Here is a 14,539-nt window from a genome sequence, read left to right as displayed (position 1 = left end):
CTGTCAGATGTGCTCTGATGTCTTCACTGCTTTTGCTGTATTATTCAGAAGGGCGAAAAGGGACAAACTTTCTTAGAATATTAATAATGGGCCCCTCGCCAGTCATTTAGGAGGGATGAGGATTTCCCCGTGAATGTGAATCAGACTCATTTACCCAGTGAATGGATTGCTAAAGTGTGCCATGTCCCTGCAGTCTACGAGGAATGATTTCTCAGTCTGTGTAAAGGGTAACCCATTCAGATTTGCTACATTGTGATAATACTGACAGACAACACTAGTAGGCTCAACATAAAATAACTGACATGCTTTCATTTTTCCACTGCTGCTCTTGTACAAAGGATGATTTTATTCTTCAGCGCAATTCAAGAGCTGTCATATTTCTGTCAGTTTTATTTCTTTTAAAGGAATACTTCAGCATTCTGAAATGTGCGTTATTGTGCTTTGCTTTTCACTGAGTTAGATTGGAGGAAGATTGTAACCATTGTCGATTGCTAAAAAACTTATGCTTCCTAGTTTACTTAACTTAGCATAAAGACAGAAAACCAAGGGAAACAGATGTCACATGTTAAAAAAACACCTAACATCACTTCTACAGCTCAGTAATTAACACATGATGTCTTGTTTGTTTAATACGCAGAAAAACCAAAGTGTAAAATCAGTGTGTATGTGTGGTTTTGCTGTTATGTGCTGGACTACTTCTTGGCCGAGCACACAGAACCGGGCTAGATCCTGATGCCAGTCTTTATGCTAAGCTAAGTTAACTATAACTTCATATTTAACACACAGATATGAGTAGTATCAAACTTCTCATCTGACTATCTGCAAGAAAGTGAATAAGCGTATTTCACAATCAAACGTTTCCTTTAAGCCTTTGAGAATCTTTTAAGGTGTCTTGTCTGAGCAGAGCCCCGGTTGTAAAAGAACCTTTGATTCTTTTGCAAGTGTATTTGAGATAAGATAGAACCTGAGAGGATGTTTTCATACTATACTGTAGGTTGTGAGTTACTTATTACAAAGATGTCATCTTCAACTGTTGCTTGCCGATGACAGCTCATTTCTAAGAAATTAGATGGCCTAATATTGCACCTTTAGCAAACAATCTCACTACATTTGTTTAAATTGTCAACAGTAGGTCTCCAGGAATGCATAGAAACAGCATTTTACAATCAAATGATGATAGCAGTGTTATGCATGCCTATTTCCACACAACACTGCCAAGATGACTTGAGTGGGTGAGAAAGTGAGTGTTGTTAGTAAAGCTGATGCTTAGAGTGAGTCAGACAGAGAAGCCAACAGCATACAAGATTTCAGGAGATAGGACTGAAATCTGTGGACGGATACTCCAGTCTTGTGTTGATTAGCAGGGGGGTTAAATGGAGACAGGGAACGTGTGTCTAAATTTACTAACTGAGAGTGAATGTTTGTGACATTGAGATGCGAGGCTGGTGAGTCAACTAGAATAGATTTCATCTGCCACATCCATAGATGCAAACATAAAACACTACACTACATAAATACATACAAATACATGGGTGTGTATATTTAGGAAAAGAAACAGTTTGTGCACTTAAATTGATGCACTTCGGCTAATGCGTGCGCACACACACACACACACACACACACACACACACGCCACATGCACAGATTCAAGTCTCGGCTGGTGACGAGATTAACTTTTTTTTACCCCAGTAGTTGCAACATCTGCCCGCTACATCTGTCAGGACGACCAGGCTTTCCACACGCGGCACAACAAATCCATCAACACAGCTCAACCATTTACAGATTAACCGCTGCAATAATGCCCTCCCAGAGTACATTGGAATCACATTGCACTGCCACACAACATCTCTTTGACATTTCAGTGTGGACAGGATGTACATTTAACTGACCAGAATTGACCCACGCCATTCCTTCATTCTTCTGTGGTATATTAATACAGACTTAACTTGTAATAGACAAAATTGTAAGTTGTTGAAGTAAGTGGAGATAAATGATCAGATGCGGTTGCTGTCCCTTTAAGCTTTGCCATGGTGACCCAGTTTCTGGCCCAAACCCACGGCTGAGTGTAATTCAGTGAAGCTGTGGAGGATTCTGACTACTGTCTCATGTAATCATGTCAGAGGAGACAGGAATGGGAATTAAGATGCTTTTAACAAGGCTGTAGCCAAGTGGCCGCCTTCTTCACTCTCATTGTTCACAAGCTTAACTCACCGCAAACAGGAAGTCTTGTCTTGTAAAGTTTTAAGGCTCTAATATTAAATCTTCTCATGTAGTTTCACCTGGAAAATTGCTCTGGTATTGTACCGTTGCTCACAGGCTTGACACTCACAAAAATTCAATTTCCCCCCCTTTGCTCTGAGGATTGGAAATTTACCAAGTATTTTGCCCAGAACCAAATAGTTGCTTTTCATTTCATTTTAGATCTGTGTTACTCAAGGTGAACTGTAACAGTGCACTGGCAGAGTCCCTCCAATTATCTTGGAAATGGTCTGTCAAATCACTCTGCTCTTAGAAGCTTCTGAGGTATCTCGTGATCGAGTGGCCAATTACACCGAGAGTGTTGGCCTCTCAAATTGGAGAAAGTGGAAAAAAAAAGCTGCACTAATGGAAACTAGAAGCACTTTTCCTTTTAGAAAATAAAATTAAACGCACAGAAACGTCATTCCAGAACTTTTAACTGGTAGCAAAAGTCAGAGACCTGTGAGTAAAAAGGTCAGTCCTCTGCAGTCCTTTTTCTTCTGTGTTTTTGTTTCAGGTCAGTCGCTGGACGCCCGTCGTATAAGTACTTATCCTTGTCCGCGCCCGTCTGATTTGGACGCTCTGTTTGATGGGGTGATGCAGAAGGTGCGTCAGAGTGCCCGCGGAGCTATAGCACCAGTTGCATGCGTCCAGGCGGTGCGGGCAGCTGCCACCCTGCCTTACACTCAGGGCATGGAGCGGGAGAAAGAGCTGATGGCCACTCTCTTCACCTCAGGCCAGGCCCGCGCCCTGCAGTACTGTTTCTTTGCTCAGAGAGCCGTTGGCAGGTGGAGCATGCCCAGTGGAGCCCGCTGGGACACAAGCAAGCCCAGGCCTGTACATAAAGCAGCTGTCATTGGTAAGAGCTTTGGGCTTTTAATTTCTGTTTGTCTGAGCTTTCAATGAGCACGAGCACGTTGACTCATCAAGCTATCTGTGTGGCAGCTCCAAATTCATGTTGCCTGTGGAAACGAAGCCCTCATTTACAGTTCGGCTGAGTGTAAATGGATGAACCCTCTCTTCCCTGCAGGGACGATTGGATGTATGACAATCTGGATGTGTGAAGCTCAGCAGCTTGTGCATTAAAATTGCAAGCTTTGGAAAAACTTGGTGCTGCCAGGCTAAAACTATTTACAGTCTAGTATTGTATACTTATACTTCACAAAAAATACTTCTTGGTCAGAAATGTCTGTGATTTTTATGTGACTGGTGATTATGGGTTTCTAAATAATAATTTCCGGAGTCACCAATAGATTTTGTCCTCTAAGGTCTCGGCACCATGGGGAGAGGCATAGCAGTGGCCCTGGCTCAGACAGGGTTGTCTGTGGTTGCCGTGGAGACCCAGGAGAAGCAGTTGATGGAGGCAAAGCAGGCGGTATCCGGCATGTTGGAGCGGGGGGCTAAGAGACGCGGGGTGGCTCCTGCGCTTGATGGGATCAGTTACAGCGGAAACATCCAGGCTGTAGCAGACGCCGACCTGGTCATCGAGGCTGTGTTTGAGGACATGACCTTGAAGGAGAAAATCTTCCAGCAGCTGTCCGCCGTTTGTAAACCAGGCACTTTCCTGTGCACCAACACTTCTGCACTGGACGTGGACCACCTGGCCTCTCAAACCCGCAACCCAGAGCTGGTGGTCGGGATGCACTTCTTTGCCCCAGCCCACGTCATGAAGCTGCTGGAGGTGGTGTATGGGACACGGTCCTCTCCTCAAGCCGTGGCCACCGCCATGCAACTGGGAAAGAAGATGGGAAAAGTCAGTGTGGCTGTTGGCAACTGCCGTGGCTTTGTGGGGAACCGCATGCTGAAGCCATACCTCGAGCAGGCCTTCTTCCTGTTGGAGGAGGGTGCTGCACCTGAGCTTGTAGATCGAGCACTGGAGGAGTTTGGATTTGCCATGGGTGTGTTCAGGGTGTCTGATCTCTCTGGGCTCGACGTGGGCTGGAAAATCAGGAAGGGAGACGGGCTGGCGGAGCCTGACATGGCAACAGGGCAATCGGCTAGGATCCGACAAGGCCGCAGGTACAGCCCCCTGGGAGACCTGCTCTGTGAGCAGGGACGGTATGGCCAAAAAACAGGCCAGGGATGGTACCAGTATGACAAACCGGGCGGTCGGGTTGCCAGGTCTGACCCTTGGCTGCACAGCTTTCTGGAGGAGTACAGAGCCCGGCACGGCCTGGTGGCACGGCGCATAGACCAGCAGGAGGTGCTTGAGCGCTGCCTCTACGTCCTGATCAACGAGGGCTTCCACATCCTGGAGGACGGTATAGCTGCAGGACCTGAAGACATCGATGTCATCTATGTCTCTGGCTACGGCTGGCCGAGGCATCGCGGCGGTCCCATGTTCTACGCCAGCATGGTGGGGCTGGCAAAGGTCCTGGAGAGGCTGGAGCACTACCACCAGGCTCACCCTGATGTGCCTCACATGCAGCCCTGCAACCTCCTCAGGAGGCTGGTGGCCAGTGGCAGCCCACCCATCCAAAGGTGGAGAGAAGTCATCAAGAAACTCCACAGCCAGCTTTAAATCTCAAATACCCACAACAAGCTTTAAATCAGCACCATGAACGTCTCTAATTTCTTAATTCACTTTAACAGCGAGGATCTTATGAATGATAAACAGCCAATGAACTGCAGATACATACATAAATTATGATTGTGGATAATATTGTTGGAGCCTGTTGTGCTCTCTGTGATTATCAGTCATAATATAGTAGACTGTGAGCCTTCACTTAGTTACCAGGTTATGTTTAGTTTATGTATAACTTGGGAAAATAATGCAATTCTTTACAATCCTGCAATAAATCCTATCTCTGTGGAGCTTAGAGGTTTTGCTTAAGTATATTAATTGTATAATTATTTTAAATATTTCCCTCATGTATGTAAATGGGGTTGCAACTAGTATAACTACTTTAACAGCTGAATTGATCACCTCTCTAACACTGTTGACAAAACTGAACATGAAAAGCTTTACAAGAGATTAAATGTGTTGCAGGGCTGTTATATTGGAATTCATTATAATTTATGTATGTTTATAATAAACTGGTAATTCTGTGTTTAAAAAAAGAAGAAATACAATGATTTAAATATCTTGTCTAACTCTGCAATAACACATTTATATCAACGCAACCAAAACACACTCTGCTGTTAAATCATGAACTTTTGCATTCAAAGAGATGATTTTGCTTCCTATATTAGGATTTCTTGGTTATTAATAATTAGGTTATGTATAATAAATGCTACTTTTTTACTTTATGTACACAATATATAATACAAATGTAATCTACATCTATTAACTGATGTGCCAATAAAGACCTGTTATATACTCATGCATTGATTGTTTAGTGATTTATACTTAGCTAGTACACCATGTGCAGTATTACCTTTGTTTCACCAGGCAAACACTCTCCTCCTCCGGTGAAGATTAAAAACTGATTTTCTGTTTTTCTGCTGACACAGCTGCAGGTGTGACACAGGAGAACTGAAAGGAGACACACACACAGCACTGAACTGCTTCTATATAAATCAATGGCTCATTCCCTAAGAAATCTCACGCCCAGCAATGAGCAGCAGATGTTTGGGGGTCGCCATCTAGCGGCTGAAGGCTCCGGACTGAGCAGCTGGATTATACAGCACGATGCTCCATTTTGTCTGCAACTACACTATTTCTGAACCTTTCATTGGTTAATGGCAGGTTTATGCAAAATCCAGATTTAACAATGTATGTGATTATGAAATGTTACCAAGGGTTATATCATTTACCACATATTCAGAACACTGTAGCCTATTTGTGAATATTTATTTTTGGGGGTGTGTTGGAGGATTTATTTGTTTCAGATCCAGACCCTGGTGTTTTGAAGTTTTTTTTTAAAGGGGTCGATGAAAGCCTGGGTGTGTGTTTGAAGTGCGCAGAGCAGCTGGCTTTGTGTTTGTGGACTCCTCCCGTTGTGTGATGAAGTTCAGATGCGCGCCGTTGTTCCGTACGCGCGTCACCGGCGCACAGAGGAGCTTCCCCGACGCGAGGGTGGAGGGATGGAGAGATGTGTGGATCACGACCATAGGAGGCTTTTCAATGTGACATTAAACCTCGCTTAATTATACTTTTACAGGATATGTTTGCAGCCTTTGTATGAGCTCTAACCCGGCTGCTCTGCTTTCTGAGATCCAGAAATTCGCCTTTTTTTTCTCGCGTCCGTCTCCCAGTTGAGAAGCTTCCAGGGCTACGTGGACCGTAAAAAAAACCTCTGCTCGGTTTTCTCACGGTCATGTTGTAGTTTACTCGTTTTGATCCAGGAAATGTTGGCATGGCCGCCTCGGGAGCACAGAAGTGTCCGAAGAATGAGAAGTTGGACGAGGCGCAGGCTTTGGCCAAGAGCTGTGCGGGGAGACCAGACTTCCTGCCTTGTGATGGACTCTCCATCTGCGCTACACACAGCCACGGGAAGTGCTTCAAGCTGCACTGGTGCTGTCACTTGGGCTGGTGTCACTGTAAGTTTGTTTTACACGGTTTAAGAGCTCTTAGTATTAACCCAGAGATCCGTCTTACTGTCACTTTAATGTGCCAAAATATGCTCTGTAGTCATGAATGCACAAGCTCCAGTTCACTCTGTGCTCTGACTGTGTATCGACTAAAAAAAAGGACAAAATGCAACTAGATATTGATAAGCTATCACGAAATGTATAATGTAACGCACTGTGAGAGGTCATGTAAAGGTTGGATATCAAACCGGCTTCTCAGACTCGCTCAGAGGGAACATTTGCTGCACCAGTGGTGTTATTTTAGTAAAACTTACAAATAGATAAGAAGAGTCTTGCTTCACATGTCCCCTCTTGATGAGCGTCAAACCTTCACATAGAGGCCCCTTTTATGAATAGTTGATGTAGTCTAAGCAATGATGGCTGCAATAAAAAGCAGGGGTGTTTCAGGGTCATATATTTATGGTAAACTATTCTTTTGGTTTTGTTTTCACTTGTTTTTTTGTTGTGTGGACTGTGTTAAAATTTTGATATCCAGCCCAAACTGCCAGTATACGATATACTGCAGTTCAGTGCAAGCCATGAAAAATGTGTTATCAAAACAGATCCCATCATTTCAGTCCTCCATTATCATTAGCTGTCAGTTGTAATGTTAAGTTAAAAAGCACAGATTATTATAATTATAATGTTAACTTTCCCTGTAAATGCATTAGCTAGATGATATCTAATCTAACATTTAAAGCATTTAGGGGTGGAAAACAATAGAATAACAAAAAAATAATGTGATAAATGTATTAATAATACATTTTTCTAGTTCCTGACTTCCAGTTTACATTGTGTTTAACTCCAAGGAGGCCGAGGGCTTATAGAGTATGCATGCCTGGTTATGAATGCATCAGTTTGCCTTATCAAGATTGTGTCCTTCAATAAGAGAGTATACACACCACGCCCATTCTAAATATGATAGCACACAAGTACACTTTATTATAAGTATCAAAAGAAATGCACTGAGATGAAGATTAAAAATAAAAATACATGATGGTTTGATTAAATCCACCACCAACCTTCCTTTATTCCACCGTCTGTGGAGATAATGCTTGGGGACGTCACACACTCAAGTTCTCACTTTCACTTCTGCTTTAAATTATAGGTCTTGTGATATTCTGTATTTTCGTTACTGTCAGCAAACCCCTCGAAAAGAACAAAACCCACGAACGAACAGCGGTGATCCTCCTAACGAGGTTTGCCTTTGTAGCCAGAGCCTGAAACAGTAGCTTATTCCTCACTGTCCATTTTAAACACATTGTTTCTTCATCATGATGAACATGGGCACTGTGGTTTATTTTTAGTCAATCTCACATACTCAATCCAAGTGAAGTTAATACTCTCTAGTGCACCAAATGTGTATTAATCCAAAGCTGAAAATAGTCCCCAACAAATGCACTATGTAGTCCTGTTTGGTTAACATTTGCTAAAAACTACAGTTCACAGCTGTTTTAAGGAAATTATTTAGGCTTTTTTTAAAGATGAATTTATATATTTGCGACCCAGACTTGAAGATTTACATCTTCTTTATGAAGGAATGGGTATAAAGTACTGAGAGATGAAGTAACATATAATTGTTTTTGGTCTTTTAATGGGATTTGTTGACTTATTTGTTGAATGGGAAACATTTACAATATCATTAGCATTATCCTGTGAAGGAGGACATTTAGCCAGAAAATCATTACATGTTCAGACTAAATCAAGCTGCCAGTAAAGTTCAGTAGCTCCTATTCTTCAGTTATTGGCCAAATATTTGATCATATTAACTGAACTCAATATTTTTACCCCAGTATAATCAATATGAATGTAATTTATACTGTAATACTGTTCAGTTGACTCTATGGGCAATAGAGCACAGCGCAGGCCAGCAGCTCCACTCAAACACGGACAATTTTCGTTTCACTTTGAGAAGTGTCAAGCTGCATTTTCACCACCTTTCTACCTCAGACACTTTCTCCCCATTTGAACCCGACACTTTGACACCACCACAGAATCACTGTAACTGTGTGTGAACCTGACAGGATGTCCGTCCCTTTGTGCTGCCCTAATTTATCCCATCCCATTGGATGCCCTGAAAATCCTCAGATCAGTGTAAAACACAATCAGCCATCCACTCTGCACCAGGCAGTCGGGGCTTATAGTGTGCAACTGCACAAGTCACATTGTAATCTTTGCCATGTAATCATTGGATTTAGATGCCTGCTTCCGTCCAGAATGGGGCAAGTGATTTGAAATATCTGATGTGGCAGAAAAATGATGAACTATTTCCACTGTTTATTATGAGCCACGTCCGGCATTTTTGTTCCTGTTCAGTGTTACATCATTTGTAAACATTTATATTTGCTTCTCCTTCCTGCTTTGAAATATTTATCACTGGATGGAAAATGGATGTGGAGCCCTTTGTCCCCATTATTATTGTTAATACAGGCTTGTTATGGTATAGAAGAAAGAGCCAGCCACATCATAATGGAGCTTCTCACCTTCACATCACTTTCCACTGTAATTCACAGGTTCCCCTCGCAGGACAGTCAATGCACCACAGTGAGAATAAACCAGCTTAGACTGCTGAATCAGGCAGATCCAGGGCACCCAGTGAGAAAAGTATTGCAGCGTGCTTCTGCATGCAATGCCCGCCTGCTCTGCTTGGCTCACACCCTTCTTTTTTGGCGACACATAATAAAACAGAGTGAGTGAAATGCTGTAACACCCTTATCTCGTCACGTTTTCATTTAGAACGTGCCCATGACTGTCGCCTGGAGTATAAAGTTGTTCTGAAGCTGATAATTGTGCATTCACCACAGGGAGCATTGCTAGACTGCCTTTTTAATTACATCTTTAATAGGTTTGCGGGCAAACAAATACAAAAGGTCAATGTGTAGTGAGACTTGGCTCCGCATTTAAATTCTAACACAAATTATTTCCATTATCTTACCTGTGGAGCAGTATTGGGTGATTACCTGTGACTTAATTCCTGGCTTCTCCTATTTCCTATGCAAACAGACACTAATCATCTTTCCAGGCTACAGCAAGAAAAATATGTTTTTCTTTGACGACCTTCCAGGAGTTTCCACTCAGTCGTAGCTTTGTTAAACCTTTGGCTAAGAAAACGGGGTAAAACTGGAATTGGATGTAGGTGGAGGCAGTGTTCCCAGCTGGTGACAACATCAGTCCAAGCCTCTAATTAGTGGTAATTAGCTGTGTTTAGTGTCACCGCCAATATGTCATGTCTGATGAGAGCTTTTGCTCACAGCAACACTGGAACCACCTGGTCTGAATGTTTTTTCTCTCTCTTTATCCTCTACTAACTGATTACAATTACCAAGCAGAGCAATGAATTACTCATTAAGAAAGTCTAAGAGAGTCTAATGAGTTCTGAACAGTCTTGTCAGTCTGCTCGTAGTCTGTCAGTTCCGGTTTTGTACATTAGAGCTTGTACCTCTCTTGTAGATACAAGAAAGTGGGATCTTTTTCTGTCAGACTTCCTCATCTCATCTGTCACACCACGCAGCTGTAGCTTGCAACCATTTCTAAAGGGAAATATGGAGGCTTATTAGATAAAGCTCTGCCCTGTATTGATCGATTTGGTGACCAATTCAAAATTTACCGCAGTGCTGAATCAGAAAAAGCTTCACCTATTATTAAAGGATCAATACATTGTCAGCACAGGCCTGAGGGGATGTTTTTTGATTGATTGTTCGTGTTTGGGAACCACAGTGCTTCGACCACTTTAACTGCTGGTCTCTCTCTTGGAAACAAGGCAGCACCAAACAAAAGTTCAACAAGTTTTAAAGGATTGTTGCAGCTTTAAGTCTGTTTTAACACAATACTATGTTGCCTGTCTGTGTTACCGTCAAGTCATTGCATTGGAAAAACACAAAGGAAGCCGTTCCCTGAAAAGACTGCTACTTTGTAAGATATCTAGGTGATTTGGCAAAGTTAGACTGCTGTATTTACTTATTTTAGCATGCAACATGTCAGTTTTGCAGAAAAAATCAAGTTAGAACAAATGAGAACTGTCTCGTCATTAATTAGAACTGAATGCAAACGAAGCTGCCTAATTGTTGTTTTGTTCCTCCCTGGTGCCTCTGCTATCTCATTGTAGTGACAAGCTAACAACTGACTTACGTTTTGTTGTTGTGGTATGATGCCTTCTGAAAAGGCGGCGAACAGTCTCACCTTTATCACGGTTTTTACATTCATGGTGTTGAATCCAATGAAGTCTCAGATGATTTAATGTTATAGCTCTCCCCGTTATGAATTAATGATGAAACCAACAATTTTAACAAGTCACAGTAGGAAAAAAAACAGGTGTAAATAATAAAATTAATGACGGTATTGTTCATGCAAGCTCGCCGTCACACTGACACGTGAACAGAGCCATTAATGTTATTAGCAACACCTGTGATATTCCTGCTATGACAAGTCCAGATGTCTGCTGTTGAAAAGGTCTATCATCTAGTTAACTAATGCTGTAGGTCAACAAGAGTATCAAAAAATCACTGTAACGGTGTATTTTACAAACATACCCTCCGCAGCACAGCCTGTTGTGAATTTTGAATTTAGTATGGTCCAGATTGAATATTTCACTTACAGTGAAATGATTGTTTGAATAAAAACTGGCAACCCTAGAACGAGGACTGTGGAGATTGTCTCTCATCTCTTACACCGTAGTTGCGTTAGGAAGAGATCACTTCACAGCCAGTGTTGACAAGAGGAATTATTACCCTTGGGCATGTGACTACTGTATAAAACAGACTTAAGAAATCTGAACCTATCCTGAAGCTTAAGTTCAAGCTAAATGTTCACTGTGCAGAGGAAAAAACACTCCAGAGGGTTGCATTTTTTCACTATGGTGACAGACTAAACAGTGGATTTCAAACTGGCTGTGAGTCAAGAATAGCCCTTGGCCTCTGGAGGGATAAAACAGGGAACAGGAAGGGAGTTTCACATGATGCCGGGTCAGATCGTCCCCTTCACTGAAACCTGAAACTTATGTTGTTGCCCCGGCTGTAGCCCCTTTGTTGGACAGATTTAAACACAAAGAGCTGCGGATGTGTGAGCAGACCATATCCATCAGCCAAATGGGTGCAGCAGCTGTTGATAAATGATCGCAATCTGCTAAAATAATTGTTTTTGTTCACCTGGCTTTGCCAACATGCTGCTTTGAACTGGTGTGTTGCATTTACAGTAGAATATCTGCTCTGTCTGCACATTAAGACTGCTGGCTTCAGCTCAAACATACAAAAAAAAGTCAAACTGAGGGGGTTGTTAATGACTCAGTCCCTACTGAGGCTTTGATATAAGCCGATATTAAAATGGCATAATCTGCGAGAGACAGTCATGCCCATTTATCTTGACTACGTGTTGAGTTTGTCGACAATAAACCTCAGTCTCCAAGTATTTTTCTTCCAGCTGCAGTGACAAAATTTGAAAGAAGTGATGTCGAAGCTCTGTGAGACAGAGTGAGAGATGCGGCATTATTCAGAGAGACTATATCCTCTATTACTGTGTAGCCGTCGGCCAGCCACAGGCCCAGGAGAGAGCAGAGAAGGCATGCAATATGGAGACAGGTGGGAGTAGAGGAGTTGGAGCTCCTCGTGCCTCCTCCAATCTACTCCATCCTCTGGAGAGCAGTCTGTCATGTCCAGAAACGAGCTGCTCTCCCGCTGTCTCATTAACCTCTTGAACTCTTGATTTTCCCTATAAATGTATTTTACATCCGGCTGTATATAACAGGCTCTATCTCCTCGGTCCAACACTTATATTTAATTAGTTTGTTCTCACACTGACTGAAATGATTAATTCCAAGTTTCCTAAGTGTATATTGTAGATATTTTGGGATCATTTGACACCTTTCTTTGTATTTCCACAGATAAAGTCCATTCCTCAACTGTAAGCAAGTCACCTCCACTGCTTTTAGGCTGCAGAGATCCTGATAACATTTTTGTAATGAAGATTTGTAACTTCCGCTTTTGATGTACCCAGCAGCCTCATTTACATCTCCTACATCCCCCAGAATGCCTTTCATCAGTCCTCAGTGAACTTGTTGCTTTCAGCAGCATTTAATGATAACGTGATGAAAGGCTTTCCAGCTAAGAAAAAAAGCACAGTCATTCGCCTTACTCAAAGTGCAACATGTCCTGTGGCTGAATATTATTCTGGTCTATTGAGGCAGCTGTCAGTGGAAAACACTGTGCTTGTGTTTCCTCTGCAGTTGATATTTCTCAGTATGATTGTAGGTGTAAAGTGGTGGGTCTGCAGAGAAGCTCCTATTTTTGATTCTGAAGCACTCACTCAAAACCTCTTACATTTACTGTTGACGCTTCTTTTTATTCTGTCAGTCTTCACCATATCAGGGATAGAAACTCCCATGTCTCGTGACGCCGTGTTGTCTGTGTCTGTCCATTAATCTTTAGGAAGATTTGCTTTTTAACCCCCGTTAATGAAGCCTAAGTCTGGTGATATTTGCACTTTCATTAAAAGACTAAATCCAACAATGAATTCATCTGAAGAACAAGTATTTTCTGTGCAGTCAGAGCCTGTTACAGCTTCCTCTTTGCCATAGACCTCTGTTGCTGTTCAAAAATGATTAAATACACATTCCTGCACTGTGTAACATGAACATGTCAATCCCATCCTACTGTGCCTAAATACTCAGTCTACTAAATGTGTGTTAATCCATGCAATGTAGTCCCCCACAAATGCACCATTTGCTCTTGTTAACGTTCCCTTAAAACCAAATTGCCCAGTTGTTTTGGGAAATAGTTTTTTTAATTGAGCTATATATTTGTGACCCATTGGGTGCCACAGACAGGGTAATTCATGGTTATTCAGATGAACTAATAAATTGGGATTTTTGGGATTTGTTGGCAATAAGAAGAGTATAGAATAATGCCAGGTACATCTTTTAAAAAAAAAAAAACAGCTCTTGTCATAAGCCTGGGGGATGAGGGATGTCCTCTGTATGGAAATTTCTTTTTTTCTTTGTGAGGACATCTGGTCTTTGTTAGTAATGAAATACAAACACACACACACGGGGCAGAGGGAGAGGGTGCAGAGGCTGCGTAACAACTGACATTGTCATGCGAGGGCTCCCGCACTGGGCAACACTGAAGAATAGAGTACAACTGAATATCAATAAAGCTGCATAGACAGTGTTCACTGGCTGTCAGTCAATCAGTATTTTTCTAGCAACCAACAGTTTGACAGGAATTTTAAATTAAAGGTTCCCTGTCGAGTTTTCTTGTAAACATCATTACTCACCCAAAAACAGTGTGTATTTTTACTGCCTAAAAAAAAACTGACTGAATGTATTTCCTCACACACTTTAAGATAAAGTCAAAATATTTGAAATTGTGCACCATAAACATCCACAGGTTTTCTAGCTGACAGTCTTCTCTGCTGTTGTAGGTGTATTTCTACTGTTAGTGTGTATGTAATCATATTTTTTTCTATTTTTATGGAACCCACTTGTTAAAAATATACCTTTAAATGATCATAGTCAAAGTATGTGAAAGGAAATACAACTGTTTGCATTATAGATTAATCTCTCAATACATCTATTAATCATTTTGTCTAGAAAATGTCAGAAAACTGTGAAAAATGCCCATTTCTGTGGTGAAGTGATGTCTTCAAATGTCTTTTTTTGTCCAATTAACAGACTCAGTTTGTGTTCTCTTTACTTTCATGTGTTACACAGAAGAGCTTTAGATCCTCATATCTATGAAGTAAAATCAGCAAATGTTTGACATTTAAGTGATTGATCGACTAATTGTTGCAGTTCTAC

General features: G+C 41.8%; 2 protein-coding genes across 2 annotated transcripts in view; both read left to right on the top strand.

Moving 5' to 3' along the window:
* The window catches only part of ehhadh (enoyl-CoA, hydratase/3-hydroxyacyl CoA dehydrogenase), a 9,108-nt gene extending 3,545 nt beyond the window's left edge, over positions 1 to 5,563 (top strand). The window contains exons 6-7 of the mRNA XM_035676778.1: positions 2,756 to 3,097; positions 3,507 to 5,563. Coding sequence (XP_035532671.1) covers positions 2,756 to 3,097; positions 3,507 to 4,759 — 1,595 coding nt within the window. The 3' untranslated portion in view covers positions 4,760 to 5,563. The remainder of the gene's footprint in view (positions 1 to 2,755; positions 3,098 to 3,506) is intronic.
* A 616-nt stretch (positions 5,564 to 6,179) lies between these two features.
* The window catches only part of zgc:162707 (UPF0524 protein C3orf70 homolog B), a 13,822-nt gene continuing 5,462 nt past the window's right edge, over positions 6,180 to 14,539 (top strand). Inside the window, exon 1 of the mRNA XM_035677040.1 lies at positions 6,180 to 6,720. Within this exon, the coding sequence (XP_035532933.1) occupies positions 6,537 to 6,720 (184 nt within the window). The 5' untranslated portion in view covers positions 6,180 to 6,536. The remainder of the gene's footprint in view (positions 6,721 to 14,539) is intronic.

Source organism: Morone saxatilis, unplaced genomic scaffold, assembly GCF_004916995.1.
Source record: "Morone saxatilis isolate NCDOM2014 unplaced genomic scaffold, NCSU_SB_2.0 Contig5, whole genome shotgun sequence".
Classification (NCBI taxonomy): domain Eukaryota; kingdom Metazoa; phylum Chordata; class Actinopteri; family Moronidae; genus Morone; species Morone saxatilis.
Note: the sequence above shows the minus strand (reverse complement) of the source record. Positions and strands in the feature narration are given on the sequence as shown.